Below are 26,745 nucleotides of genomic sequence, written 5' to 3'. Positions count from 1 at the left end.
TTCAAAATAACATGGAGGATTTTATACAAATACATATTTAGGAGCCCGCTCCTGGCACTTACAGAATCTGAGAACAAAATCACATCGCTGGTATTTTAACTGAGAAAGGAGGGAACCCTCGAGGCAGAGCACAGACAGCAGAGGGGGCAGTGCTCTGCTCTGTGACTGTAACATGAGCCCTGAAATCCCAGCGCAGCCAGAAAGGGACAGACGCACAGACACACCCACTGCACACAGAGAGGGACAGACACACCCACTGTACACTGAGAGAGGGGCAGACGCACAGACACACCCACTGCACACAGAGAGGGACAGACGCACAGACACACCCACTGTACACTGAGAGAGGGGCAGACGCACAGACACACCCACTGCACACAGAGAGGGGCAGACGCACAGACACACCCACTGCACGCAGAGAAGGACAGACACACCCACTGTACACTGAGAGAGGGGCAGACGCACAGACACACCCACTGCACACAGGGAGGGGCAGACGCAAAGACACGCCCACTTCACACAGAGAGGGACAGACGCACAGACACACCCACTGTACACTGAGAGAGGGGCAGACGCACAGACACACCCACTGCACACAGAGAGGGGCAGACGCACAGACACACCCACTGCACGCAGAGAGGGACAGACACACACACTGTACACTGAGAGAGGGGCAGACGCACAGACACACCCACTGCACACAGAGAGGGGCAGACGCACAGACACACCCACTGCACACAGAGAAGGACAGACACACCCACTGTACACTGAGAGAGGGGCAGACGCACAGACACACCCACTGCACACAGGGAGGGGCAGACGCAAAGACACGCCCACTTCACACAGAGAGGGACAGACGCACAGACACACCCACTGCACGCAGAGAGGGACAGACACACACACTGTACACTGAGAGAGGGGCAGACGCACAGACACACCCACTGCACACAGAGAGGGGCAGACGCACAGACACACCCACTGCACACAGAGAAGGACAGACACACCCACTGTACACTGAGAGAGGGGCAGACGCACAGACACACCCACTGCACGCAGAGAGGGACAGACGCACAGACACACCCACTGTACACTGAGAGAGGGGCAGACGCACAGACACACCCACTGCACGCAGAGAGGGACAGACGCACAGACACACCCACTGTACACTGAGAGAGGGGCAGACGCAAAGACACGCCCACTTCACAAAGAGAAACCGAAACTTACCTTCACTTCCTGCATTTCTGAATCATGGCGGCGGCAGCTCAGCTCGGGAGCCTCAAGGAAGAGGCCACGTGTTCCATCTGTTTGGGATATTTTACTGATCCGGTGACTATTGATTGTGGACACAACTTCTGCCGCTCCTGCATCACCCAGAGCTGGGAGGGGAGAGATAGAAACTTCCCCTGTCCACAGTGCAGGGAAATATCTCGTAGAAAAAAACTCCGACCCAACAAGCAACTGGGGAACATGGTGGACATTGCAAAACAGCTTCACCTACCCCCCGTGAAGCCCCCGGAGGAGAATCTGTGTGAGAAACACGAAGAGAAACTGAGGCTGTTCTGTGCAGAGGATCAGAGGATGATATGCTTGGTCTGCCGGGAGTCCAAGGAGCATAAAACTCACTCTGCAAGTCCTGTGGAGGAGGCTGCAGAGGAGCACAAGGTACGTCTGTGAGCATTCAGGGAACACAAAGTCGCTTGGTGAGCCGCACCAAGGGGCAGTCGAAGAGCACAAGCTGTGTGTGAGAGTGTTCAGAGATCAGGAGTCACCCTTTTTATAGGGTGGCCAGATGGCTCCATGTCACTAGCACAACACTTTTACATTCCTGGATTCTGCTTTTACATATCATTTATATCTAGAGTGTCGAAGCAATAGGGTCAAGTAAAATGAACCAAGACTACAACTCCCAGAATGCCCTGATCTGTTCAATCAAAAGTACAGAAATGGAAATGTTTGTCCCGGAGGCATGGAGTCATCTGGTCAGCCTACCTGTGTTATGCCATTCGGGAGGCTGCAGAAGAGAACATGGTGTGTCTGTGGGTGTTTATGGATTATAATGCACCTGTGGGCCCCAAAGAGAATTCTGGGCAAGCAGTGTATGTGGGTGTTCACGATTCACAATTGAAGACAGTGTAAGTTTTACAGAGGAAGAAGCTGCAGAGGAGCACAAGGCGTGTCTGTGGACGATCACGATTCACAATTGAATAAACTTGTTAAGTCTTTAAGAGGATACAATTTATATTTTGAGAGTGTTATGTGTCCCTAGAGAAGGCTGCTGAAAATTACACGGTATGGTGTTTAGGGATTGTAAGTGCATGCATTCTGTCAGGCCTATATAAGAACTTGCAAAAGAGCACACAGTGTGTATGTCAGAGCGCTGGGATCATGGGCTGTATACTGTGAGCCACAGAGACAGCCGCAGAGGATCAGAGGCGTGTGTGTGGGTGTTTTAGGATCTTACATTATACTCAAAGGATTCCATGTAGCACTGCAGTGTGAGTTTTCGGTGTCCGAAGACTTGATGAGACAATACAGGGTATAGCACACGGACTCACAGGATCATGGAACACAGCAGAAGAGCTGCAGCGATGCAGGGTGCAGCACACCGGGTCACGAGGGCTTTTGCGCAGATGACTCGCTAGACTTCCATCGTCATTGGGCACAGGGTGAAGATCTCCGGTAGCTTTGCATGAAGCTCGCTTGCTTTGGTGACCCTCACAGGATGAATGACCGTCGGGCTGGGGCTCCTGGTCTTGGGATGTTCAGAGTGTTCAACCTCCTCACCTCAAGGTGCTGAGCACTGCACTGGCTCGGGGTGATCAGGACAACCCCCCCCATAAAGATCACCATACACTTAAAAGGGGTCAAATTATATCCTGTCCTAGGATAGTTCGCTCCAATCCAACTGTCCAATAAGATTCATAGTTACCCCCAGACCTTTGGAGGGAACCAGTGAACTTGAGAGTGAACCACACACAATCCCTCCTTCCATCAGGATCGATATTCAAGGCAAACATCCTTGGCCTTAAAAACATTGTAGTGGAGGGAATGAGGGTGTGTGAGGAGCAGGGAATGGCGGGGAGGCTACAAAGAGAAGGGGGACTGTAGGCGCTGACTAACCAAAACTGATACACCCTACAACAGAAAGCGTTTCACACACACCGAGGCCCCCATCACCACACACGGGTGCCTCACCTCTCATGGTCCGAAGCACTGCATCCTATAGACCTGGGCCTGAAGGTACCTGAGCCTTACAGCACTGTGAGGCCCTGCTCATGATAATACAGCGCTATACACATCTGTGTCACTGGTAAACAGACAAAATATCGACTACAAAATATCGAATGGACATAATATCGGGTACAAAATATAGACTGGACAGAATATCGAATGGACAGAATATAGACATCAAAAATATCGTTTTGAAGGTAAGTAATGTAATATCGAATTTTAAAATATAGATAGTCAAAATATCGAAGTACATAATATAGGTTAAGAAAAATATTGAACTTTTAATATCAAATTTTTTATAGTGTATTTTATGTGTTAAAAGTGTTTATTTATGTTATAATGTAATTTAATTAATGAATTTAATGTTGTTTAAATTTTGCGTAATTTAATACTCTAGCGGATTGTGGGTTTATAGGGGAATAGGGTGGGAAGTAATTTAATTATAATTAATTAAATATGTAAATTTATTGGTATTTGTTTATAAATAATTGTTAATTAATTTTTATTTTGTAATTAATTACATTTTAATTGCCAATTAATTTTATTTAATTGATTAATTGATAATGTTAATTTAACTAATTTAATTTCTGTAGCGGGTTGTGGGTTTATAGGGGAGTAGGGTGGGAAGTAATTTAATTATAATTAATTAAATATGTTAATTTATGTAGTGTAATTTAATTTTAAATAATTAAATATGTACATTTATTTATTGGTATTTGTTTATAATTAATTGTTAAATTATTTTTATTTGGTAATTAATTAAATTTTAATTGCCATTTAATTTAATTGATTAATTGACAATTAGGTTAATTTAAGTAATTTAATTTCTGTAGCGGGTTGTGGGTTCATAGGGGAATAGGGTGGGAAGTAATTTAATTATAACTAATTACATATGTTAATTTTTTGTGTATTTATTAGATTTTAATTGTTAAGTAACTGTTTAATTACTAATTAATTGTTAATTTGTAATTTAATTAGTATTAATAGATAACTAATTGTTAGACGGACCGGGAGGGTCGGCCGAGGATAAAGGGAGAGGTCTCCGGGGAGAGCCGTCTCCAGCGATCGTACAGACAAGTAACTTCCCCCCCACAGACGTACACCACACAAGGATAAGGTTCAACGATACTTTATAAGCAATTCTTTAAGTACGGTAAAATGGTACAAGGAGGTCTGGACTCAGGGGTCCCCTCGGTTCTGGTCTCTGGATTGGGAAAAGGGTAGCGGGACAGTCTTGTTACCAATCAGGTAGATGAAATAGCTCACAATCCTCGAGCTCGGCGTTCTAGATGATCGGGCCGCGGCGGAGCCAGCAGGTCCCGATGAAGGTGGTGATTACAAACGGTCCGCGGCCACGCCAGCAGGTCCCGACGACGATGAAGGTTTCAGAAGGTTGCGACAGCGCCAGCAGGCAGGACGATAGTTCGTAAGGCAGGGCTACGGCAGCGCCAGTAGTCCGTCAAGGATGAGTTCTTCGCTGCGTCTCTCGACTCCAGGATACAACTGCCTTCCTGCTCTGGAGCTGCCCCAGTTATAGGTCCGGCGCCCTTTGATGTCCGGACCCTCGCACTTGGAGGTCGGGAGGTCCGGGATGAGGGAGTCCAGACACCCAGCAGGGGGGTGGAGCCAGCGCCTGGGGGAGCTGGGGGCGATCGGCACCTGGCGGGGGAGAGCTATCGACACCTCTTTCTCCCATTGACCTGCCAAGTAGTCCGCTCACCTCCTGGGTGGATGGTGGTGCCGGGATGTCGGGGCCTGGCCAGGCCCAGGGTTAGGGTCGATCGGAGGCCATGCGGCCTCGTGGTGCTGTGTCCAAGATGGCGCCCAGGCCGGGCGAGAGGGCCGGTAGGGAATCGGGCCCATGAGGTGGAGATGTTCAGGGGCAGGGGTCCCATAGGAGACGGGAAACGGGTGGTTGTTGCGTGTAACACCTGAGGAGCCGGGCTCGGGCCTGGTCGTGCGGGGAGGGAGCAAGCCCTTCATGTGGCCTGTCCAACACTAATTGTAATGATTAAATTAAAATAGTTTTTGTAAATAATTAATTATTATATTATTTTAACCACTTCGCTGCTCATGACGAGCTCAGCTCGTCATGCAGCCCACTGGTCGTGTGCTCATGACGAGCTCAGCTCGTCATTAACAATGGGATTCTGCATTCCTCAGCACACAGCCGGAGAATGCCCCGCATGCATGTGGTTGAAGTGTTAATTACTTTTAATTAATTTTTTATAGATATTAATATATATATATATATATATATATATTTTAAATTAATATATGAAGTATCTACTTTCCCTACTGTTGCACTCACTGGAGTGGGAATAGTAATTTTTACCCCTACGCTATAGTCAAGTCAAAAAATTTGTATAGCGCGCTACATACCCAGAGGGTCTCAAGGCGCTTGAAGAAGGGTGGGGAGTTATTTGTCGAAAATCCATGTTTCGACAAATAACTCCCCACCCTTCTTCAAGCGCCTTGAGACCCTCTGGGTATGTAGCGCGCTATTACAAATTTTTTGACGCTTTCCCTACTGTTGCACTCTCTGGAGTGGGAATAGTAAGTTTTACCCCTACGCTATCCAACGCTTTCTCTACTGTTGCACTCTCTGGAGTGGGAATAGTAAGTTTTACTTCTACGCTATCCAACGCTTTCCCTACTGTTGCACTCTGGAGTGGGAATAGTAAGTTTTACCCCTACGCTATCCAACGCTTTCCCTACTGTTGCACTCTCTGGAGTGGGAATAGTAAGTTTTACCCCTAAGCTATCCAACCCTTTCCCTACTGTTGCACTCTCTGGAGTGGGAATAGTAATTTTTACCCCTACGCTATCCAACGCTTTCCCTACTGTGGCACTCTCTGGAGTGGGAATAGTAATTTTACACTTCCGCTATCCTACGGTAATAATATTGGATATTTTTTAATTATATTATGTTACTATATATATAGGTCTTAACAAATATGATTGTAAATTTTTTTTAATAACTTTAATTAATTATTTAATTATTATAATGTACTTTAAGTATTTTTAAGTATATTTTAGTAAATAATTTTTAATATTAATTTAATTTAACATTGTTTTTAATAAAGTCGATATTTTTACAAACTATATTTTTGTAAACAATATATTTTAGTACTTACCTGTTTGTAGATACAAAGTCGATATTCTGTCTGCCGATATTTTGTCGCCGATATTTTTGGTAGTCGATATTATGTCCCTCGATATTATGTCAGTGATCCGTGTCACTACATGCATGCTGCACATACATACAGATGGCGCCCAGATATGACATACTACACAGAGTAAGAAGGTGGTGTCAGTCACTCTCCTCTGATTTTGAGGAGACATCTACCCACACTACTATACTCATCCGCCACAAGCCTTTAGTAGTGTCATGGGCTGGTCATTGAAGGGGGATCCACTCAAGTTAAAAGCAGGACCTCTCTGGGTGGACCACAGTCTCGTACTCTGCTGGAGAGTAAAGCACTTGTCAGGGGGCTTGTGGTCCGGGTCTCCTCCTGCACGAGAAGATATCCTGGGCCAGGATAGTAAAACGAAAACAGTTTGTCACAGGGATCCTATTCCAAAACCTTTGACCCTACTGTTCATGCTCTCAATCTGACTGCTGCCCACCTGCCATACTCCATGCTTGGGGTCTGTGCCTGCTGTCCTGCTCTGCCTGTTCCTGGCTGCAGACTCTGCATCAGCATGTTGACTGCTCTCTCACTAATCCTGCCTGCATGAGGTTGGTGGCTGATCCCTGTTGCAGACCCGGTAAAGGGCTGGTGTCTGCTCTCTTGTTCTAGCAGCTTGCTTCTCACAGACCCCCTTATGAGTGTGTTGCCTGTTTTCTGCTGCAGACCCTGTAAGAGGCTGGTGTCTGATTCCTGCTTCAGACCTTGTAAAGGAATAGAACCTGCTCTGTTGCAGACTCTCTGCAGGCAACTGCCTGACTCCTGTCATAGACCCTGAAAGGGCTTGATCTCTGCTCTCTCTCTCTCTGGGTGCCTTTTTCTTGTCTTCTATTCTGTACGGTGTCTACTGTCTGTTTTTTCTCACAGACCCTGTATGAGGCTGGCACCTGCTGTCATGCGGTGCCTGTCTTTTCTCTGTCGGAGATCGTGTATGAGGCTGGTGCCCACTCTCTTAATATGTCTGTTCTCCATCACAGAACCTGTAAGAGGCTAGTACCTGCTCCCTTCCTGTGACTGTTCTCCGTCACAGACTGTGTCAACATTTGGTGCCCGCTCTCTCGTTTTGGTTGTGTGTTCTCTGTTGTAGACCCTGACTGGGGTTGGGGCCTGCACTCTTCCTGTGTCTGTTTTCTGTCACAGACCCTGCCTGGGGTTGGGGCCTGCACTCTTCCTGTGTCTGTTTTCCATCACAGACCCTGCCTGGGGTTGGGGCCTGCACTCTTCCTGTGTCTGTTTTCTGTCACAGACCCTGCCTGGGGTTGGGGCCTGCACTCTTCCTGTGTCTGTTTACTGTCACAGACTGTGATAATTTCTTTTGATGTCTGTTCTTTAACAGCCCCTGCATGTGTGTGGCACCTGTATAGGACACCCTCCAGACGTGGTTAATCAGCCTAGGGGGTCTGGATGTAACCTATTTAAGAACAATATGTGTATGTGTGGTCAGAATTTACAATCAGGACATCTGTTACTGGTACGGACAGCCTTAATATATATGGGCGGTACTTGCAGGCTGGATACAGAGCGTAAACTGAGGGGATGGCCCCTGGGAAGATGCAGTTGTTGGGGAATGTCAATGGTGGGCTGTCGGATCAGGGATAGTGCTCGTTGGAGAGATGGGCATTGAAGGATCGTGTCAATGAACACATACGAGCAATCAAGCAGAATGACATGAGGTACCCCATTGAGGAACATCCACACAATTGCCCAGTGTCCGAAAAAAAGTTTTAATTTATTGGTATACAACATGTAAAACCTGACCCACAAGGTGGTAATAGGGAGCTGAAACTACGCAGGCATGAGGCGAGGTGGATGATGCGTCTGAGGGCCGCAGAGGACGGCCTAAACTTTGATTAGGAACTGCAATATTTTTCTAGGTGACTAATCTCATAATTCCCAGGATGGCTATACTAGTGGAACATCTGGCAGTCACATATTAAATATGGACGGAGTTAGAGGAATACTTGTTGATATTACACCCTCCAACTGACACTTTATAATGACAAGTAATGTCAATATTGAGGAATCAGGCCATAACATTATTTTACCCTAGCCTTAATGTAGGATGGTCCTGCATATGCCTGCTTCTCTTCTGTCTTGTAATCTTGTTGTCTTTTAGTGAGAGCTGTCACGGAGTAGAACACTACATTTATATTATAAGTGCTTACTATCGGCTTTGACCTGACTTTGACTATTGGCTTTGACATGACCTCATGTCATCTTGCTCTGACTTTACTTTGCTTCACGGCAGTGCTTACTATTGGCTTTGACATGGCCTCATGTCATCTGGCTTTCTGACTTTGCCTTACTTCTGCGTGCACAGCAGTGCTTGCGATTCATATCCAAGGTCTTTCTGCTTCTCATTTGTTTTTCGCACCTCACCGACCAGAGTGAACTGGATATTATCTGTAGAATGTGCAACTCTGCCTCGAAGTTAAAATACAGAGGCTTGGCCAGCCACTGTCTTGGCCTTGACGCAGACTGGTACCAGCCAGCTCGTTTTTTTCCAATGAGAAAGGGGCAGGGTTTTCTAGAAGCTTCGTCCCATGTTGAATACTGGTATTAAAGCTGGGAGCTTTCGTGGGGCAGGTGGAAGTTCATCACAGAATAGTATTGCTGTGGATTGGTGCTGGAACTTGGGTCCCGACTGAACTCCTTCCTGGGCTGTTGAAAAGGACTTTCTACAGCTAGAGTTGGCAAGGATGTTGCAGAATCAGTCGGTGAGGTGTTCCTAACTACACTCTCTCTTTCTCTCTCTTGTATATATTTTCTATTCTTTGCTACCTGTGTACATATTGCATTCTATTTCAATCGTTTATTTTAATTACTTACTTGATATATGGGAGTCTGCCTGTCTTTGTAAAAGGTTGCATTAATAAACTTGTATATGGTATTTTACCTATATTTGGGTGTGTTCTCTTTACTCGCCTTAAGGAAGTGCTGGGTCTTGCCTTGCCTTTTGGGGGCGTTGGGTTAGGGTGTGTTTTCATTACATTTTGGCGTCCCTTTCACAGGATTCTAATGTTGAATTTTAAAGGGGAAAATGCTTTCTAAAATGTCTTCAGACTCCTAGATGTCAATTAAGGTATTTCAGAGAGAGCTGGTCTCTCTCAATGAAGGAAAGCAATTTGGTATTTCAGACCGCAACAGTTTTGTCATCTTGAATATATTGTTTAGCATGTATCAAAAATTTGAGCATTCAGAACAAGAATGTAGTGAGCTGAAAAAAGAGTTGGCTGATGTTCAACTTGAAAATACGTTTTTGAAAACGGAATCAAACATGTGCCAGGTTTCGAATTCGTTTGCTTTGACCAGCGATGAGTCATATGTGAAAAATGTGAAATTGGAGAACGTGCCAGTTAATCTGCAGGCTTCACAGATGGTCTTAATTAATTCTATTGAGGATGTTACTCAGCCAGAAAGGAATGTGCAGGAAAATTAACAGACCAGTTTTTTTGATTGGTCCCACGTATAAATCAGACATGGCAGTGAACGATGAAGTTTGCTCTACATGGAAAAAGGCTATTTTGGAAAAAGAAATGCAGCAATGTGCTTTTGACTCTGCACAGCAGACTGCACAATGTCTTTAAAATGTGGGCAATTCAGAAAAGAGACAGTGAATTTGATGTGCTAGTTCAGGAGCAGTCTGAGATTTTTAGTTATTGTGAAGAACAGGGGAAGAAAGGTATGCTTTTAAAGTTGTGGACTGTAACATTTCTTAACGCTGAACAAATACAGATGCTTTTCTGTTTTTGCGCTTTGAAAGCCACTGGGCAAATGATATTTGGACACAATGTGATTTATCAGTGGGAGAAAGCCACTGTTATAAAGTGGCATATACAGACAGAGACTGCAGGTTTGCATAAACCGTTTGCGCAAGTCTCAATAGAAACTCTATGGGTGGAGTTTGAGACACAGAATTCCCCAGTAAAGTGGCAGGTTGTACTGCAAAGCGCAGCTACTGTGCATGATAGAACATTTAATTTCCTTACAGATGAAAAGGCTAAAATCTTGGAGACAAAGGTGGTGACACACGATTCAGATTTGGCGTGCATAACTAAATACGAGCACCTAGGAGATAAAGACCCTACAAACAGATGAGCAGAAAAGGAAGGGATCCATATCCCCCTAGATTTACTCAGAACTATGATTGCTATGCGTCAGGATGCACAAGTGCAGACCCAGTTAGACAGAATTCTGAAGCATTTGCAGAGCAAGGGATGGGAAATAAATCCTGCCAAATTTAAAAGGACCCTCTCAAAGTGTGAAGTTGTTGGGTATTCAGTTGCATCAGGGACACAGAGAGCTGGTGCCCCAAGTGAAACAAAAGATCAGAGAATTTGTAGTGCCCCGAAACAGAAAGGAAGCTGAGAGGTTCATTGATTTGTTTGACTTTTGGAGAGAGCACATACCTCACTTGAGTCAGATTTTGGCCCCTTTGTACAAAGATACGCAAAAGAAAAATGCATTTGAGTGGGGAGAGCAACAACAGATTGCATTTGAATTAGCAAAAGAGGCTATACAGCACGCTTTGGATTTGTGGCCACTACGGGAGGGGGATGTTGAGCTGAATGTGACAATACAAGAACCATATGCCAATTGGAGTTTGTGGCAGAAGCAGGGAAGAATGAAAGTAACTTTAGGGTCTGGACAAAGAAACTGCCAGATGCTGGAGAGTGGTACACTTCCTTTGAAAAATAGTTGCTTGCATGCTATTTGGCTCTAGTGGATACTGAGTAATTGTCCCTAGGGCATAATGTGATTTTGAGACCTGAAATTCCAATAATACAGTGGGTGAAGAGTTCCCCCAAGACTCCCAGAATTGAACATGCGCAGGAAGCTAGCACAATTAAATGGGAGTGGTATATACAGGATAGGGCCCAAAGACACCGCAATGTTGCATGAGCAAGTGGCGCAGGTGCTAATGGAAGAGATAGAGGTGTTGCGTGATGTACTTGAAATACAGTAGTCCCCGGTAAAGAGGGGTAAGCCATTTAGCGAATTGTCTGTGGAGGACAAGAAGCATGTGTGGTTTATTGATGGTGCAGCGAGGTATGTAGGGGCTAAGAGGCACTGGAAGGCAGTGTCATACAATCCTGTGACCAAGAAATTGTTGACCACTACTGGAGAAGGAAAGAGTAGTCAGTTTGCAGAACTATATGCTGTGTATCAGGCTTTGAAACAAGAATTTCCAGGAACATGTCCTATTTACACTGATTCATGGGCCACTGCCAATTTATTTTTATTTATTTTTATTTATTTTATATGCTTATATAGCGCCTGAATAGACCCCCAAAGGGGTATCTCCGCGCTTTGCCATACAAAAGAACCGACTACTATGCACGAACAGTACTAGTGGGTGGTGGGAAGGGAATGAATTAAATGCTGGAAAAAAGGTAGGTTTTCAGGGCTTTTCGAAAAGACAGGTGGTCAGTGCTAAGCTTTAGTGCGAGGGGGAGAGTGTTCCAAAGAACAGGCCCTGCGTATGCCAACGCCTTGCCTCCTTGGCGAGTTTTTTTAATTTTTGGAACCTTAAGGAGCTGGAGATTGCTCGATCGTAGTGAGCGGCCAGGAACATAAGGAAGGAAGGCTGTGGAGAGAAATTTCGGGCCTTTCCCCATCAGACACTTGTGAATTGTACACAAGATTTTAAATTTGGTCCGCAGTCACACTGGCAACCAGTGAAGTTCCATCAGTAGTGGCCGGGAGGGAGTCCTGGAAGGAGCCATCATGACTAACCTCGCGGCCGTATTCTGGACCACCTGTAGTTTGTTAAAATGGCCTTCGTTAGCTGATAAAAGAAGGCCATTACAGTAGTCCAATCTACTAACGACCAGAGCCTGGACCAAGGTCTTTCTGTGGTGATCTGGGAGGAAAGGAAAGACCCTTCTCAGCAGAGAGATAACCCCGAAACAGGTACCAGCAACCTGGTTGACGTGATCTTTGAAGGTCAGTGACTGATCAAATAGCACTCCCAGATTTCTTATAGTCTGTTTAGGAATCGGGGCAGGTCCTAGTTCAAGAGGCCACCACTCATTGGACCATAGTGTCACTGCTTCCCCATAAAGTACAACCTCTGTTTTGGTCACGTTGCATTGTAAGCAGTTGTTGGCCATCGATTTGGAAACTGCCCTCATCCCTTCTGCAAAAGTTCTTTGTAAAGCAGGAGAGAAGGTCTTAAAGGGGAACAGAAGTTGGGTGTCATCGGCGTAGGTCACCGGTATAAACCCAAAAGATCTCACTAAGTCAGCCAGGGGGGCCACGTACACATTAAACAATGTGGGGCTAAGGCAAGAGCCCTGTGGCACTCCCCTGGTGAGCTCCCTAGCGATGGATTTATGGGGGCCCAATCTGTCAAGTCAAGTCAAGTCAGAGAATTTATATAGCGCACTACCTACCCAGAGGGTCTCAAGGCGCTTAGAAATGGGAGGAGGTTTACTTGTCAAATATCCACGTTTTAAGTTGCTTTCTGAATGCTAGGTGGTGCTGGGTGAGGCGAAGGTAAGCGGGGAGTGAGTTCCATGTTTTAGCAGCCAGGTAAGAGAATGATCTGCCTCCCATGGTGGTCTTGTTGATGCGAGGTACAGTGGCGAGGGCTTGGCTGGAAGAGCGAAGTTGGCGGGAGGGGGTGTAGAAGGATAGTCGTGAGTTGAGGCATTCCGGTCCGATGTCGTAGAGTGATTTGTGTGCGTGGGTTAGCAGTCGGAAGGTGATTCTCTTATTGACGGGTAGCCAGTGGAGGTCTTTCAGGTGGCCAGAGATGTGTTCGTTGCGCGGGATGTCTAATATGATTCTGGCTGAGGCGTTTTGGATTCGTTGGAGTTTCTTCTGGAATTTAGCGGACGTACCTGCGTAGAGGGTGTTTCCGTAGTCTAGACGGCTCGTGACTAGAGCATGGGTGACTGTTTTCCTTGTTTCGGTGGGGATCCAGCGAAATGTTTTTCTGAGCATGCGAAGAATGTTGAAGCAGGATGAGGTAACGGCGCTGACTTGTCTGTTCATTGAGAGTGAAGAATCCAGGATGACGCCTAGGTTCCGTGCGTGGTCTGTCGGGATGGGTGCTTTTCCAAGGGCTTCCGGCCACCAAGAGTCGTCCCATGCAGAGGGGGATGTACCTAAGATGAGGACTTCTGTTTTGTCTGAGTTCAGTTTCAGACGGCTTTGTTTCATCCATTCGGCAACTTCTTTCATTCCTTCGTGTAGGTTAGTCTTGGCGGTGCTGGGGTCATTGGTGAGAGAAAGGATTAGTTGAGTGTCATCCGCGTAAGAGATGATGTTGAGGTTGTGTTGGCGGGCGATGGCCGCGAGGGGGCTCATGTAAACGTTGAAGAGGGTGGGGCTGAGTGAGGATCCTTGAGGTACGCCACAGATGACTTCAGTAGCCTCGGACTTGAATGGTGGGAGGCGGACTCTCTGGGTTCTTCCGGTGAGGAACGAGGTGATCCATTCAAGTGCTTTTCCTTGTATTCCGATGTTATTGAGGCGTTGTAACAGGGTGCTGTGACAAACTGTGTCGAATGCTGCCGAGAGGTCGAGGAGGATGAGGGCGACTGTGTCTCCATTGTCCAATAGAGTTCGAATGTCGTCTGTTGCTGCGATGAGGGCGGTCTCAGTGCTGTGTTTTGCTCGCGCGAGGAGAAGCGCGAGGCGAAGCCCGGGCAAAGGGCGGGCCGTCTGTGGCCGTCCGGGGACGCCTGAGGACGGGACGGGCCACCCCTCTTTAATCTTGCCCTCCTGCACAGTAACTCACCGCTCTAAGGTAAGAAATAAGAGCAATCCCAAATTGCCTACAACTATCATTAGAAATAATAAACGTTCTCTCGTGATAACCTACATAAAAACAACAATAAGATCAACAAATGGGCTTCAAAAAACTACGCTCCCGTACAATCTTTATGAAAAGAATGGGGACTGAAAATGCTATACGTAAATCCACTGACAAAGCCATAAAACCTGGCCGTTTAATTCAAACACCGGCAATCAGTTCATACTTCACTTCACTAACAGCTAAAGTTACGCAAACTCTGAATACCACAGCCCAAGAAAACTCTCTCAACGTTTCTGCAATTACTAAGGAAACTGAAAGCACTCCTAAGTTGCCTAATGCACAATTGCAAATGGGCCAACTGGACCCCGACTTAAGTAACAAATCACTACATACCCCAAAAGATCTAAAAAACCTCGAACGAGATCTGTCTACCCTAATAACCTCAACACCTCTAAAAAACAGAGGGACTTCAATGTTATTCGGAGACTTAAAAGTTACTAAAACAAACGAAGGCTCACAAAATTTGGAGCATACAACAAGCCATAACACGCAAGAAAAAATATCTCCTCCCATTACTTTACCTGAGCTTTCTATGGATCTCTTCAATAATAACACAAACAATAACAATATTAATACAACTCCACCCATATCTAAAGCCTTGTTTTCGTTGCAAGAGATTCTGGAATCAGTCCTCTCCTTCTTGGGAAACATCTTAGAAAATTCCGATCAGACATTGGATGTTCAAATAGGGATTTTAAAACATCTAGTAGATGAGAAAAAGAAAAAAGATCTCCTCATACCAAGGGAAAATAAAAACCCAGTGTCAATCAATCACGAACAAAAAGACTTATCTAAAGATCACAATAAAGATCAGAAGAACAGAACACGCGACTTTGGTACTCAGACTTCCGAGATTAAAATACAACAAAAACAAAATCTGGATAACTCAAATGACTCAGTTGTATATTCCCTAAAAAAACTTTTCAAAGAAAAACATCAACAAAAAACTAAGCACTATCCAATATTTTCAAAAAGAAGCGAAATAATCACTCCCGTTAAAGATACAATACTCGAAATTCAGGAAACTTACAATATAAAAAATCAAGAAAAAGGAGAAAGGATATCCAAAATGAAACCGGAAAATAACCCAGAAGGAAGGGAAAGAAGGAGGAAAAAACCATTAAGAAGGATTCAGAAAAAGAAATCTTACAAATTAAAATTTCAAAAACCAGTTATAAAGCAGAATCTAGAAGAGGACCAAGAGGATAACTTAACAGCATCCGCAAACGCAGAAAAGTCAGCCTTCAGCAAAAACTTCGCAGAAATAACACCACAACTGGATCCAAGAGCTAAAGAATATGTCCCCATCAAACACCCAGAGGAATTTGATCAAACTAATAACAAAAAAAGTAGGGACGCTATAAATAGGTATAATCACAGATATAAAGAACCTTCCTCCAAAATTTTACAATTTGAGGAACTCTTTCCAAGTGACCCAGCTCCGCTCAATAGAGGAAGGTTAATACATTTATTACGACACATCGAGCCATTACACTCATTGAATAGCAACGAACTAGATCTAGTCTCCTTTCCCTGCAAAGACAATGTTAAACTAACAAAGGTAATTTTCTGGTCGTCTGTTCTACCGGAGATTATACTTAAAGAAAAAGAGACACTACACAAACACGGCTATGATGTAGTGGAAAAAAAGGAACAAACGGTCTGTAAAGAAATAACGGGGTACAATGCTCAAATTTACGCTATCTCCAACTCACAAGGGAAGCAATTCCAAAGAAATCCTGAGGCGACAGCAGATCAAGTAACGATATATTCCGATCAACTTACTACAGGGCAAGAAAAATTAAAAATTCTGGTGAATAAAGGACAACGAGCAGTATGGTACCAAGCTCCAAAAAAATCAGACAATGACAATAATATTAAATCCTGGGCTTGGGTGTCAGAAACTCTGAACAGTAACAAAACCAAAACTACTCATCAACATTCTGTTTAGCATTGGCACAAAAATAACCTCCTGGAATATCGCAGGTGGTATAAAGAACAAACTGTCCACTGCCATGGGAAATCATCCGGATATCCTGTTTCTACAAGAAACGTGGGCAGTCGAATCTATCACTTGCAAAAATTATTTTGTGTATGAAATCCCGGCTATAAATTCTTGTAGAGGTCATGCTAAAGGTGGTTTGGCCATTTTACTGAGTGAAGAATTTCTTTGGGCACAGGAATTAGTAGAAACTAACCTAAAAAATTTACAGTGCATCAAGATCTCCACTATGAAACACAGCACGGCCCACCCCAATACAACTCTACTCTTCAACGTCTACGCTCCCCCGGGTAAAAAACATGACATAATATTCCTTAACATCATGGAAAAAATTGAGCTCATAACCGAAAATCATCCTCATTCATCCTTTTTAATTGTTGGTGATTTTAACAGTAAAATCTCGAACACAGCAATCAATATTTGGGCAAAACAACAGATTGAAGAAGGCAGGGAAATTACAACTCCGCAATTCCCAGAGGGTATACTTAGTGATAAAAGAGGAAATCTATTACTGTCAACATTGACAAGACTGAACGGAGTGATAGTGAACGGTAATATGGAAGGGGATATTCCTGCAAACTACACTAGGCGAGGCAATGGTACTCCATCCATTATTGACTACATAATCAGCAGCGCGGACTCGCTTGACTCTGTTACACACTTGCTTAGCCAGTTTGGCCAGGAAAGCGATCACGCTCTAATGCTTTTGACAACAGATTGGCTTCCTAAATCCTCTGCAGCCTGTCACATCATTTATCACAAAAGCAATATAGTGATAAGCAGAGAAAAAAGACGTATTTACTGGAATTCCTCGACCATTGATAAAATTACATCTCAGATTGATTATTCCCAAATCTTAACGAAAACATCTTCTGAAAATCCAGTTGAAAACTTTGAACACATCATAAAAGATTTTAGAAATCTAATTTTAAATATGACAACAAAGGACGCAGTTGGAACTGGAAAGAAGAATGATGATAACAAAAAGCGCACTTCTAAGAACTCTGAAGTAAAGAAACAATTAAATAAATATATACGCGCTCAATATATGAGTCCTACACCATACTTAAAAAAGGAAATAAATAAACTAAAAAATCAACTGAGACGCGAGAACCAAAGAAATAAAAAAACTCTACAGGATAGCAATTGGGTTGACATCCAGATCGCAGCGAAAAATAACAACCAACGCAAATATTGGTATTTAATAGGAAAACTCACTGGATCAAAAAAGAACTTACAACCAATTCCGGTCCCTCCAAACGACTGGGCAGTTTTTCTGTCAGATCTTTATAAGTCAAACCCAACTGTCCTACCAGAAAGCAACGAGGATAATAACAAAGGAAAAGATAAAAGTCCAATATACAAAACAACAGCATTATCAGTCGAACTAAACATACGCAAGGCAAGAACCACGGGTGCTTCTGGCCCTGACCAGATTCCAATCAAAGCACTGCAAATTGCCCCGAAGGAATGGAGTCGACTGCTATATCCCCTCTTTAACTATATTTTAGATTCTGGCCAGGTTCCAAAGTCTTGGCAGGGAAGTATCATCATCCCCATCCACAACAAGCATTTACAATGCAATGGTTTTGCCTTTGTTAAAGTTAGAGCTATTGGCATTGCTCTTGACATTATTTTTATTTATGTTTTTTTTAACATAAATAAATGGCATTGTCATTTACAATGCCAATAGCTTAATCTCTCGCAAATGCCACACACAAACACCCACAGAGAGCCCCCCACACACACACACAGCGCCCCCCCACACAACCACACAGCGCCCTCCACACATACACCCACACAGAGCCCCCCCCACACAGAGCAGAAGTATGCTACATTTAATGCGAGTCACAGGGCTTTAGATCTCATCCACAGAGGATACCAGACCCTTCTGGTGTGCATTAGTTATCATTCTGCGCAGTCTGTATTCGATCCATCAATCTCGGCGTCACTGGAGAGCGCGAGATACCCGGAAAAATAAACTGCGCGCGCATGACGCAGCCCCCACCTCCCAATCCTGACAGGAGCCGTTCAACACCCCCTTCGTACGCTGCGCTAGCCTCCAATTTTAAAGAGCAGTTTAGCTAAGAAATGGCACTTAAGTGAGGCACACTGATATATCCGCGGTAAACACAAGTACAATAACCGAGAATATGAAAATATTTTTTTTTTAAACCCAGCAATAGAAGCTAAAGAATTGAAGCACTGAACATACAAAGTAAACTGTCGTAGTAGGTGAATGCACAACAATACACAGTGGGCAAAACTGGACTGCAAACCACAGGAAGACTGTCACAGATTGGGACGTCCTCCAGGATGTGAACAGGAGATACCACGCCACCAACAGAGATAAGAACACCACTTGGCCGAGGACACAAAGCAAAACGCACTTTAATAAAAAGCTGGCAACAACAACATTACTGTTTAAGCCGGATTTGTTTATTTTTATTTGTGTGCCTGCCAAAAAAGCTGCATTTCTAGCGCGACTACCACGCCCCGGGTAAAATTATTCCCTATTCTGCTTAAAATAACGTTTCCCATTCAGTGAAGTAATTTTCGGGGGGCGGGGGGCGGTGGCCCCTCCACGCTGAATGTGTCCTTTTATCCATTTCAAAATTCAGATAAATGTACTAATAAACACGGTGACTCAAAGTGGAGCATTTCCAGAATAACAGTGAAAAACGCAGGCAACGCCTGATGACAGATCTCAAGTGGTCACGTCAGGTGTGTCAGTGGTATGAAGTATTGTAGAAATACAACTACTATACAATACTTAGTGTCCTAATGCATGTAGTCACTTGGTATCCATACTCTACATGACATTCCTTTTGGAGCACATAACAGTCACGTAATCAAAGCACTCAGATAGATTACGGTCTCACACGAGGAAGTAACCAGGCTATTAAACTATCCCCCACTTCAACCATACCTACGACCAGGAGAAAGCCCGACTCAAGTCTTCGGACAGTTCTGTGCACCCGTTCACCCTACTTACAACTATCTTTCGCCCTTCTATCTGTTCATCCGTCCATCCCTTCACATCATCCACCTATGCATCGGTTCACCCTTTCACTTATACATCCACCCCTCCAGTCACCCACCCATCAGTTTACCCATGCATCCATCTATGCGTCCTTTCACTTCTCCCCATCTGTCCATTCGTCATCCTTCTACCCACCCAATCCCATTACTCTTCCACCCTTCTACCCTACCTTTCACATGTTCTTCTTCATTTCCTTTCAAATGTTCTTCTTTCTCTCTATCCTTCCTTACCCCCCCCCCATTCTTTCGCTTAATATCTCCCCCATCTTGCCTCTTACCTTTGTTTTTTCTTACCTTTCCATCTCATGCTCACTTTTCTGCATCCCTCTAGTATTTTCACTATTTTCATTCATTCTCTTAGTCGGTTTTCTTTTCTGTGCATGACAGCACCCACGCCCTCTGTTATGGTGTTCCTCAACGGTGTTATTCATGAGCATTTTGTCAGTAGACATAAGAGGCCCATAAATAACTAATTAAGGTTTAGTAGGGTCCAGTTATATAATCCTTAAAGCCCACTAGCTTCCCTGGTTTAAACTCCTTACGAGGGCAAGGTGGGGGGCACTACGCCACTGGGCTCTTACGTAGCGGTACACAAATATTCAAGCAAACGCAAACCATGGCCTATTTGCCCTTCCACTTCTCGGCCCCTCTAATGGCATCCCCTTTACAGGTGATACACATCCTCCGGGTTGACGGTCTTCTCTCTGTAGCAGCCGTGCTGGAACGTGTATTTAAACACAGGCCACGCTTTTCAACACTGTCCACGTCAATCGGGTCACTTCGTGGCCAACTCCTCTTGACTGCAGCAGTTGCATAGCCAGAGACACGAGGTCCCCCTGGGGCACAACTCAGGGACGGGGGGGGGGGGGGGGGGAATACAAAGGGACGGGCACAGACCGGGCTTGTTGGGCCGCGGCTGGGTTTAGAAGAGGAAATCTCCGACGGGAGAAACGAACGCAGAGTGTGGTGGGAGAGATCGAGCACGCAGGCATCTGAGGGGCAGAGGTTACTTACTCTCTGATGGACAACAGAGGTTTGGGCGAGAACGTGAGGAGAAGAGGTGGGGGCAGAGGCCTGTGAGAGAGAACGAACACCGAGACCTCGGAGGGGGGAGACACACACGGTAACAATGCAGTAACACAAAACGGTGGTGGCCCTCTGCCGAATGGGGTGCGGGCCGCTGTAACCCACAGCTAGTCACCCATAGGCTGCGCACTTCTCACTAGTGGAGAAGTGACGGCATGACGTCATGCCAGCTGAGGGTTGTGGGGGAAGGGAAATCCTTTAAAGAGCCATTTTCTTTCTGGATTCCCCTTCTCTTTCTGAAAAGCAAGAGCAGCAGCATTGTGGTAGGGTCGCCAGGGCTTTAATTGAAAGCTTTTTTAATATTATATATAACAAGCCATAGTTGCAGCTTATTTATTTTATGCAACTAATAACAATTGACAAAGCCAAAAGTCCTGACTTGTTGTAGGTATGATGTTACTTGTTGTATCAAACACCAGAATGCAATGACAGAAACAGCCAAATACAAGTCGGGCGGCACATTATGCCAAGTAAGCACAGATTTTTAGCACGCCCCTAATTACACTGGCCACGCCCCTTTCAGAGACCCCCCCTCCCCTCCCCCGTTTTTATATTTCAGTTTTATAGGCCCTGGGTACATTACTGACACCCCATTGTTTCCATGTTGGCATGGGCTACCTGAGCACCCGTAACGCTGTGGTAGCAGAGCGTGGGTGACCCTAATGCGGGCGCCTCCTTCTTTAGCACGTGGCTGAGCTGTGGCCAACAATGACCAGCAAAGAGCTCTTCAGGCGAGGTCCGCATCCCGTGATCGCCCGCCAACCGGGTCAAGGGTGCCTCCGAGGACAATGGCAGGCCGGGTCACTGAACTTTCACCAATGCCCACCCCTGGGGACTCCGATGGGGCCGCTGCGTCTCTGCAGCCCCAGGCCGCTGCATGTGCGGGATTCCAACCCGCGAGCCGTCTCTGCACGCGATGCGGCTGCTAATGAGCCTGAAACTGCGAGCGAGAGGCCCCGAGGACAGGCGGTAATGGCAGGCTGCGGCTGAGCGGGAGCTCCTGCCACCGCGCCACCTGCCGACTGACTGTCTGGAGCCGCGGATGGGGGCGCGGCCTGCTCGGTCAGCTTCTGCCCTGCTCGTGCGAGTACCGACCTCACTCCCCGACTCCTTCACAGCTGGCAATGTACATCCAATGTGCACCCCGGGATCACAAACTCAGATCAATATCCCGCGGCAGACTATTGTTCACTAAACCATGATTAATACCCAGCAGCACTTTACGCGCATTTGAATATCGTACAGCACTTTAAACAAGCTCTTTCAGCATTTTACACCGGTATTACTTGCATATTAATATTGTAGGTAACTTTACACACTTGGTAATGCACCACAACACTTTACAACCAACATAAATGCTCCCTCCTGCTCGTGGAGGGTCGATGCATGGTTTGCGTGGAGCACGTAATGGATGCGCAGTCTTCAGATGTGGCTGAGTGGTCCATGAGTTCATAGACGCGGGATTTGTGTGCTTCTGTCCTGTCAGATCTCAGGGACTGTTGGCTTCTTGCGTGTGGTGTAGGCTGGGGTTGCTGCCAGGATGCGGGACCTCAGGGTACGGTGGGCCACTGTGCGTGGAGCAGCACGTGCTTAACGGAGGCCGTCTGCCTTCCTGCTGTCTACAGTATCAGGGCCCAGCTCCTTCCAGGAGCTTTGCTGGTTTCTGACTCAAAGCCACGTCGACACCACATCAAACCCCGAGAGGGAAACCACAGGTTAGCAGGCTTATCCACTTGAGACAAGTATTGCTTGTTGATTTCTACCTAAAATGATTCAATATTAAAGTCATTTTATCAAAGGATTCTTTATCCCCATATTCCCATTCTAGTTGTCTATCAATTCTCCTATTTTGACCAGTGAGATGGATAATTTCTACTTAATGATGCACCATTTCCAGTAATCTTTTGAATCGTTTCGTGGGCGAGACACTTAAACTCTTTCAGTTGTCTTTGGAACAGTCGGCTTTTGGAATAACGTGTCATTCAGGGATAGTGCCGGCAATGCCGGACCAGACACGGGGGCGTTCCCGGCGTCCCGTGACGTCGGCAAAAGCCAAAGAATGTCGGGAACGCCCCCGTGTCTGGTCCGGCATTGACGGACAGGCCCCTCGTCCAATGGCAAGGCTCCGTTTACGGAGCCAGCCAATCAAGGACGAGGGCCGAACCAAGCCACCCTACGGTTCTCAACAGGATTTCGCCTGCGCCGAAAAGATGCGCAGAGCGCATCTTCGGCGAGGCAAAACCTAAAAAGGGAAGCAAAACCAACGCTTGTAATTATCGCCAAATAGCACTCATAGATGCTGTGGGCAAAGTATTCGCTGCAGAAATTTTACACCGTCTGAAAGAATGGGCTTTTTCATCAGGCCTGATCCCGATGTTCCAAGCAGGATTTAGACCCAATCACGCGGTAACAGACAACATCGCTGTTATCCAGGTCATTCTTGACAAATACGTATCCCAAAAAAGCCAGGTTGTCTATGCCGCCTTCATAGACTACTCTACAGCGTTTGATCGCGTAGATCGTCCAACGTTGTGGAGGAAACTGAAGAAGCTTGGTATACAGGAACAGCTGCTACAATCTATTGTAAGCCTACACACCAACACGTGGTGCCAAGTTCAAATGGGAGGAGTAAAAGGCTATACAGAAAAAATCAAAACCGAAAATGGACTAAAGCAAGGGTGCCTTTTAGCCCCAATCCTATTTTCCCTCTACTTAAACGACTTGTGTCATTTTCTGCAATCGGGTTCCAACCTACCTCCGACAATAGCAAATCAAAAAATAAATGCATTGCTATATGCGGATGATATCGTGTTGTTGGACCTCACCCCCTTTGGCTTACAAACATCTCTGGATCTGCTGTACAACTACTCCAAAGAGAACTTCTTAGTTCCAAACATCAAAAAAACAAAAGTGCTAGCTTTCTCTGGGAGGAAACAAAGCGCAAGATATTCCTGGAACTTAGGAGGAGTTAAAATAGAAGAGGTGTCGGATTATCCCTACCTTGGCAGGACCCTCTCTAAAAATCTTACTAATGTAAAGCAGATAAATAACTTACAAAGGAAAACAGACATACACACTGCGGCCCTTCAGAAACTCTATAGCGCAACAGGAAACAGACATTTTTCTTCTCTAATAAATGTCTATAAAACAAAAATACCACCTGTACTATCTTACGCAACGGAGTATATACCCATCAAACAATGGGTTTTCATGGACCGCAAAGAGGGAAAGGTATTGAGGAAAATTTTGAAACTGTCAGACGCAGTTCCAGTCCAAGCACTAAGACTGGAATTATCTGTCACTAGCTCATATGCTGTAGCAATCGCAAATATCATTAGGTGGGCATACTATCTACTGCACGCAAAAGAGAATACATTAAGGTCTCTGCTGAAAAAAGAAACCTTTGGGACTGATACTAAAAAGCAAGTTTTCCAAGCGAATGTGACCGAAGCATTTCGAATTGCAAATATTGGAACTGAAGTGTTGCTTACTTGGTCACCAGCACAATTAAAACTGTTTTTAAAATGCTTCACCCCAAAATTAAGCTACGAGATGGACTCTAGGTATTGCAATAAACTACCCACCTATAAACCTTTTGTTGACCTATTAGAATATAAACAATGTCGGTCTTACATCGGTTTAACCTTGACCCACGGTGCAAGGAGAACAATTGCTATGCTTCGACTGGGCATCCTTCCCGTACTCTCATATACTTCAAGATGGCTTCCGGGAGGATCTCCTTTATGTACTTTGTGCGCAGGCGGTGATCAGACTCTGGAGCATGTACTATCTGTATGCCCGAACCAGAACGTAATGTTAGCCCGTACAAGATTTCTAGAGCCCATATATCGTTCCAGTAGAATCTTGACGGTGAGAGACCTTATAAGTCTGTGCAAACAACCCCCGAATGAATTCACCTGCTATAATTTGTATAAATTCTTGAAACTGTTTTTATCTTTGTATTGAGAAATTGAAATTCTTTTTAATTATGTAACATGTTGATATATATTTGTGGTCCTCGGTTGAGTACCAGTACAAATAAACTTTTTTGACTTTGACTTTGACTTTGCTCGGAAGCCAGATTGTGAGGAGTCGAGGGATTTGTTGGCTTCGAGGAAAGCGGCGAGCTGGTTGTTGACGGCTTTCTCGATGACTTTGGCCGGGAATGGAAGGAGCGAAATGGGGCGGTAATTTTTGAGTTCGGTGGGGTCCGCTGTGGGTTTTTTCAGAAGGGCGGTGAGTTCAGCGTGTTTCCAGCTTTCCGGGAAGGTGGCGGAGTTGAAGGAGCAGTTGATGACGTCTCGTAGGTGCGGTGCTATGACGGAGTCTGCTTTGTTGAAGATGTGATGAGGACATGGGTCTGTGGGGGAGCCTGAGTGGATGGAATTCATCAGGCGGATTGTGTCCTCAGTAGAGATTGGGTTCCAGTCGTTGAGGGTGTTCACGGGGGGGGAGTGTTCAGCAAATGGTTGGGTGGGTTGGTCTCCGGGTTGGTTGTCGAAGCTGTTGTGGATGTCTGCAATTTTGTTGTGGAAGAATGAGGCTAGGGAGTCGCAGAGGGCTTGAGAGGGGGTGATGTCGTTGGAGTTGGCTGGGGGGTTGGAGAATTCCTTGACGATGTTGAAGAGTTCCTTGCTGTTGTGGGCGTTGTTGTCAAGTCGATCCTTGAATGCTGTTTTCTTGGCCTTTCGGATTAGTTGGTGGTGAGTGCGGGCTGCGTTTTTGAAGGCGTCCCTGGTGCTAGTGGTTGGGTCTTTTTTCCAGTCCTTTTCAAGGGAGCGGCAGAGTTTCTTGGACTTCTTAAGATCATCGTTGAACCATGAGGCCTTCTTGTTGCCAGGTTTGCTTTGACGTTTTTTCAGTGGTGCTATGGTGTCGGCGGTGTTGGATAACCATAGGGTGAAGTTGGCGGCGGCTTGGTCTGGGTTAGAAGAGTGGGCTGGAGTGTTTCGAAGGAGCGATGCGGAGATCTGGTCGGTGGTGATCTTGTTCCAGTTTCTTTGCAGAGTTGGATGGAGGTGGTTAGTGGGTTTTGGCTTGTTGTAGGTGAAGTGAACACAGCTGTGGTCAGTCCAGAGGAGATCCGTAGTGTGGCTGAAGGAGACATGATTGCTGGAGGTGAAGATGGGGTCGAGTGTGTGACCTGCGATGTGGGTGGGGGAAGTGACTAGTTGTTTAAGTCCGAGGTTGGCGAGGTTGTCCAAGAGGGTGGTGGTGTTGCGGTCGTTGATATTTTCGAGGTGAAAGTTGAGGTCTCCCAGAAGGATGTATTCTTTGGAGGGGAGCGCGTGTGGAGTGATGAAGTCCGTGATGTCTTCACTGAATTTAGCGCGGGGTCCTGGTGGTCTGTAGAGGAGGGTGCCTCTGAGTGTGGTCGATGTGTATTTGGAAGTGGAGGTGTTCGGAGTTGGCGGGGTTGGTGTCAGAGCTGGTTGAGATGCGGATTGATTTCTTATGGACGATAGCGATGCCTCCTCCTGTGTGGCTGGTACGGTCTTTGCGTGTGATCTTATAGTCTTCCGGGATGGCAATGGTGATGTCTGGGGCGGAGGAAGCGTTCATCCATGTTTCCGTTAGGAAGGCGACGTCTGGAGAGATGGTGTCTAGTAGGTTCCATAGGTCAATGGCGTGCCTGTGCACCGAGCGGGTGTTGAGAAGGATGCATTGTATGTGGTTGGGGTCGGGTATCTGTGGTGTGGTCGTAGCGGAGATGTTGTCGGTGCCGCTGAATTTGCAGGAGTAGCAAGAGAATGGTCCATGGGTGTGTCCAGGAGCGGCTTGGATGCAGGTGGGGGCGCGACCGGGGTTAAGGGCTAGGAGGGTGGCGGCATCGTAGGTAATGCGGGAGGGATGGGCAGCGCGAGGGGCAGGGGGTCTGGCGCTGGGCGCGGTCCAGGCGCGGACGGGCGTAGACGGGCTTACCTTTGGCGCACCTTCGGCGCAAATAGGGCGCGGTCGCTGCGCGTGAACGCTGCGCGTACAAGCAACTGTCATATATGGATAGTGTAGGGGGAGGGGCAAGGTAGGGTCAGCTGGGAGGCGGGGCGGAGGTCAGGGCAGGGAGGGACAGCAACAGAGCACAAAATGGCAGCTGGTCAGTAAAAGAACCTGAAATGGAGGTACAGCCTGAAACGCGACGCTATGCACAAAATAAACACATGTGTGCAAGCGCAAGACAAACCTCCTGGCTGCGCGTTTTAAACAGTGGCACAACGCTAATTAATTACTGTGCACTAAATGGTTCCAAAGCGTCTAGATTATTTCAAGCGCTACGAATATTAATTAATTAATTATTGCAGACGAGAGGCTGAACAGTAATAGAGCTTGTGGGCGCTGCGAGGTCAGTCCGGTAAAGGTGCGCTGCGTTT

At 45.9% G+C, this 26,745-nt stretch overlaps 1 protein-coding gene across 1 annotated transcript in view; it reads left to right on the top strand.

Annotated features, from left to right (window-relative positions):
• Nucleotides 1–1,199: 1,199 nt before the first annotated feature.
• The window catches only part of LOC147663285 (E3 ubiquitin-protein ligase TRIM39-like), a 268,617-nt gene continuing 243,071 nt past the window's right edge, over nucleotides 1,200–26,745 (top strand). The window contains exon 1 of the mRNA XM_086950558.1: nucleotides 1,200–1,662. Coding sequence (XP_086806684.1) covers nucleotides 1,249–1,662 — 414 coding nt within the window. The 5' untranslated portion in view covers nucleotides 1,200–1,248. The remainder of the gene's footprint in view (nucleotides 1,663–26,745) is intronic.

This window comes from Lissotriton vulgaris, unplaced genomic scaffold (genome assembly GCF_964263255.1).
Source record: "Lissotriton vulgaris unplaced genomic scaffold, aLisVul1.2 SCAFFOLD_481, whole genome shotgun sequence".
NCBI lineage: Eukaryota > Metazoa > Chordata > Amphibia > Caudata > Salamandridae > Lissotriton > Lissotriton vulgaris.
This window is presented reverse-complemented; position numbering and strand designations above follow the sequence as displayed.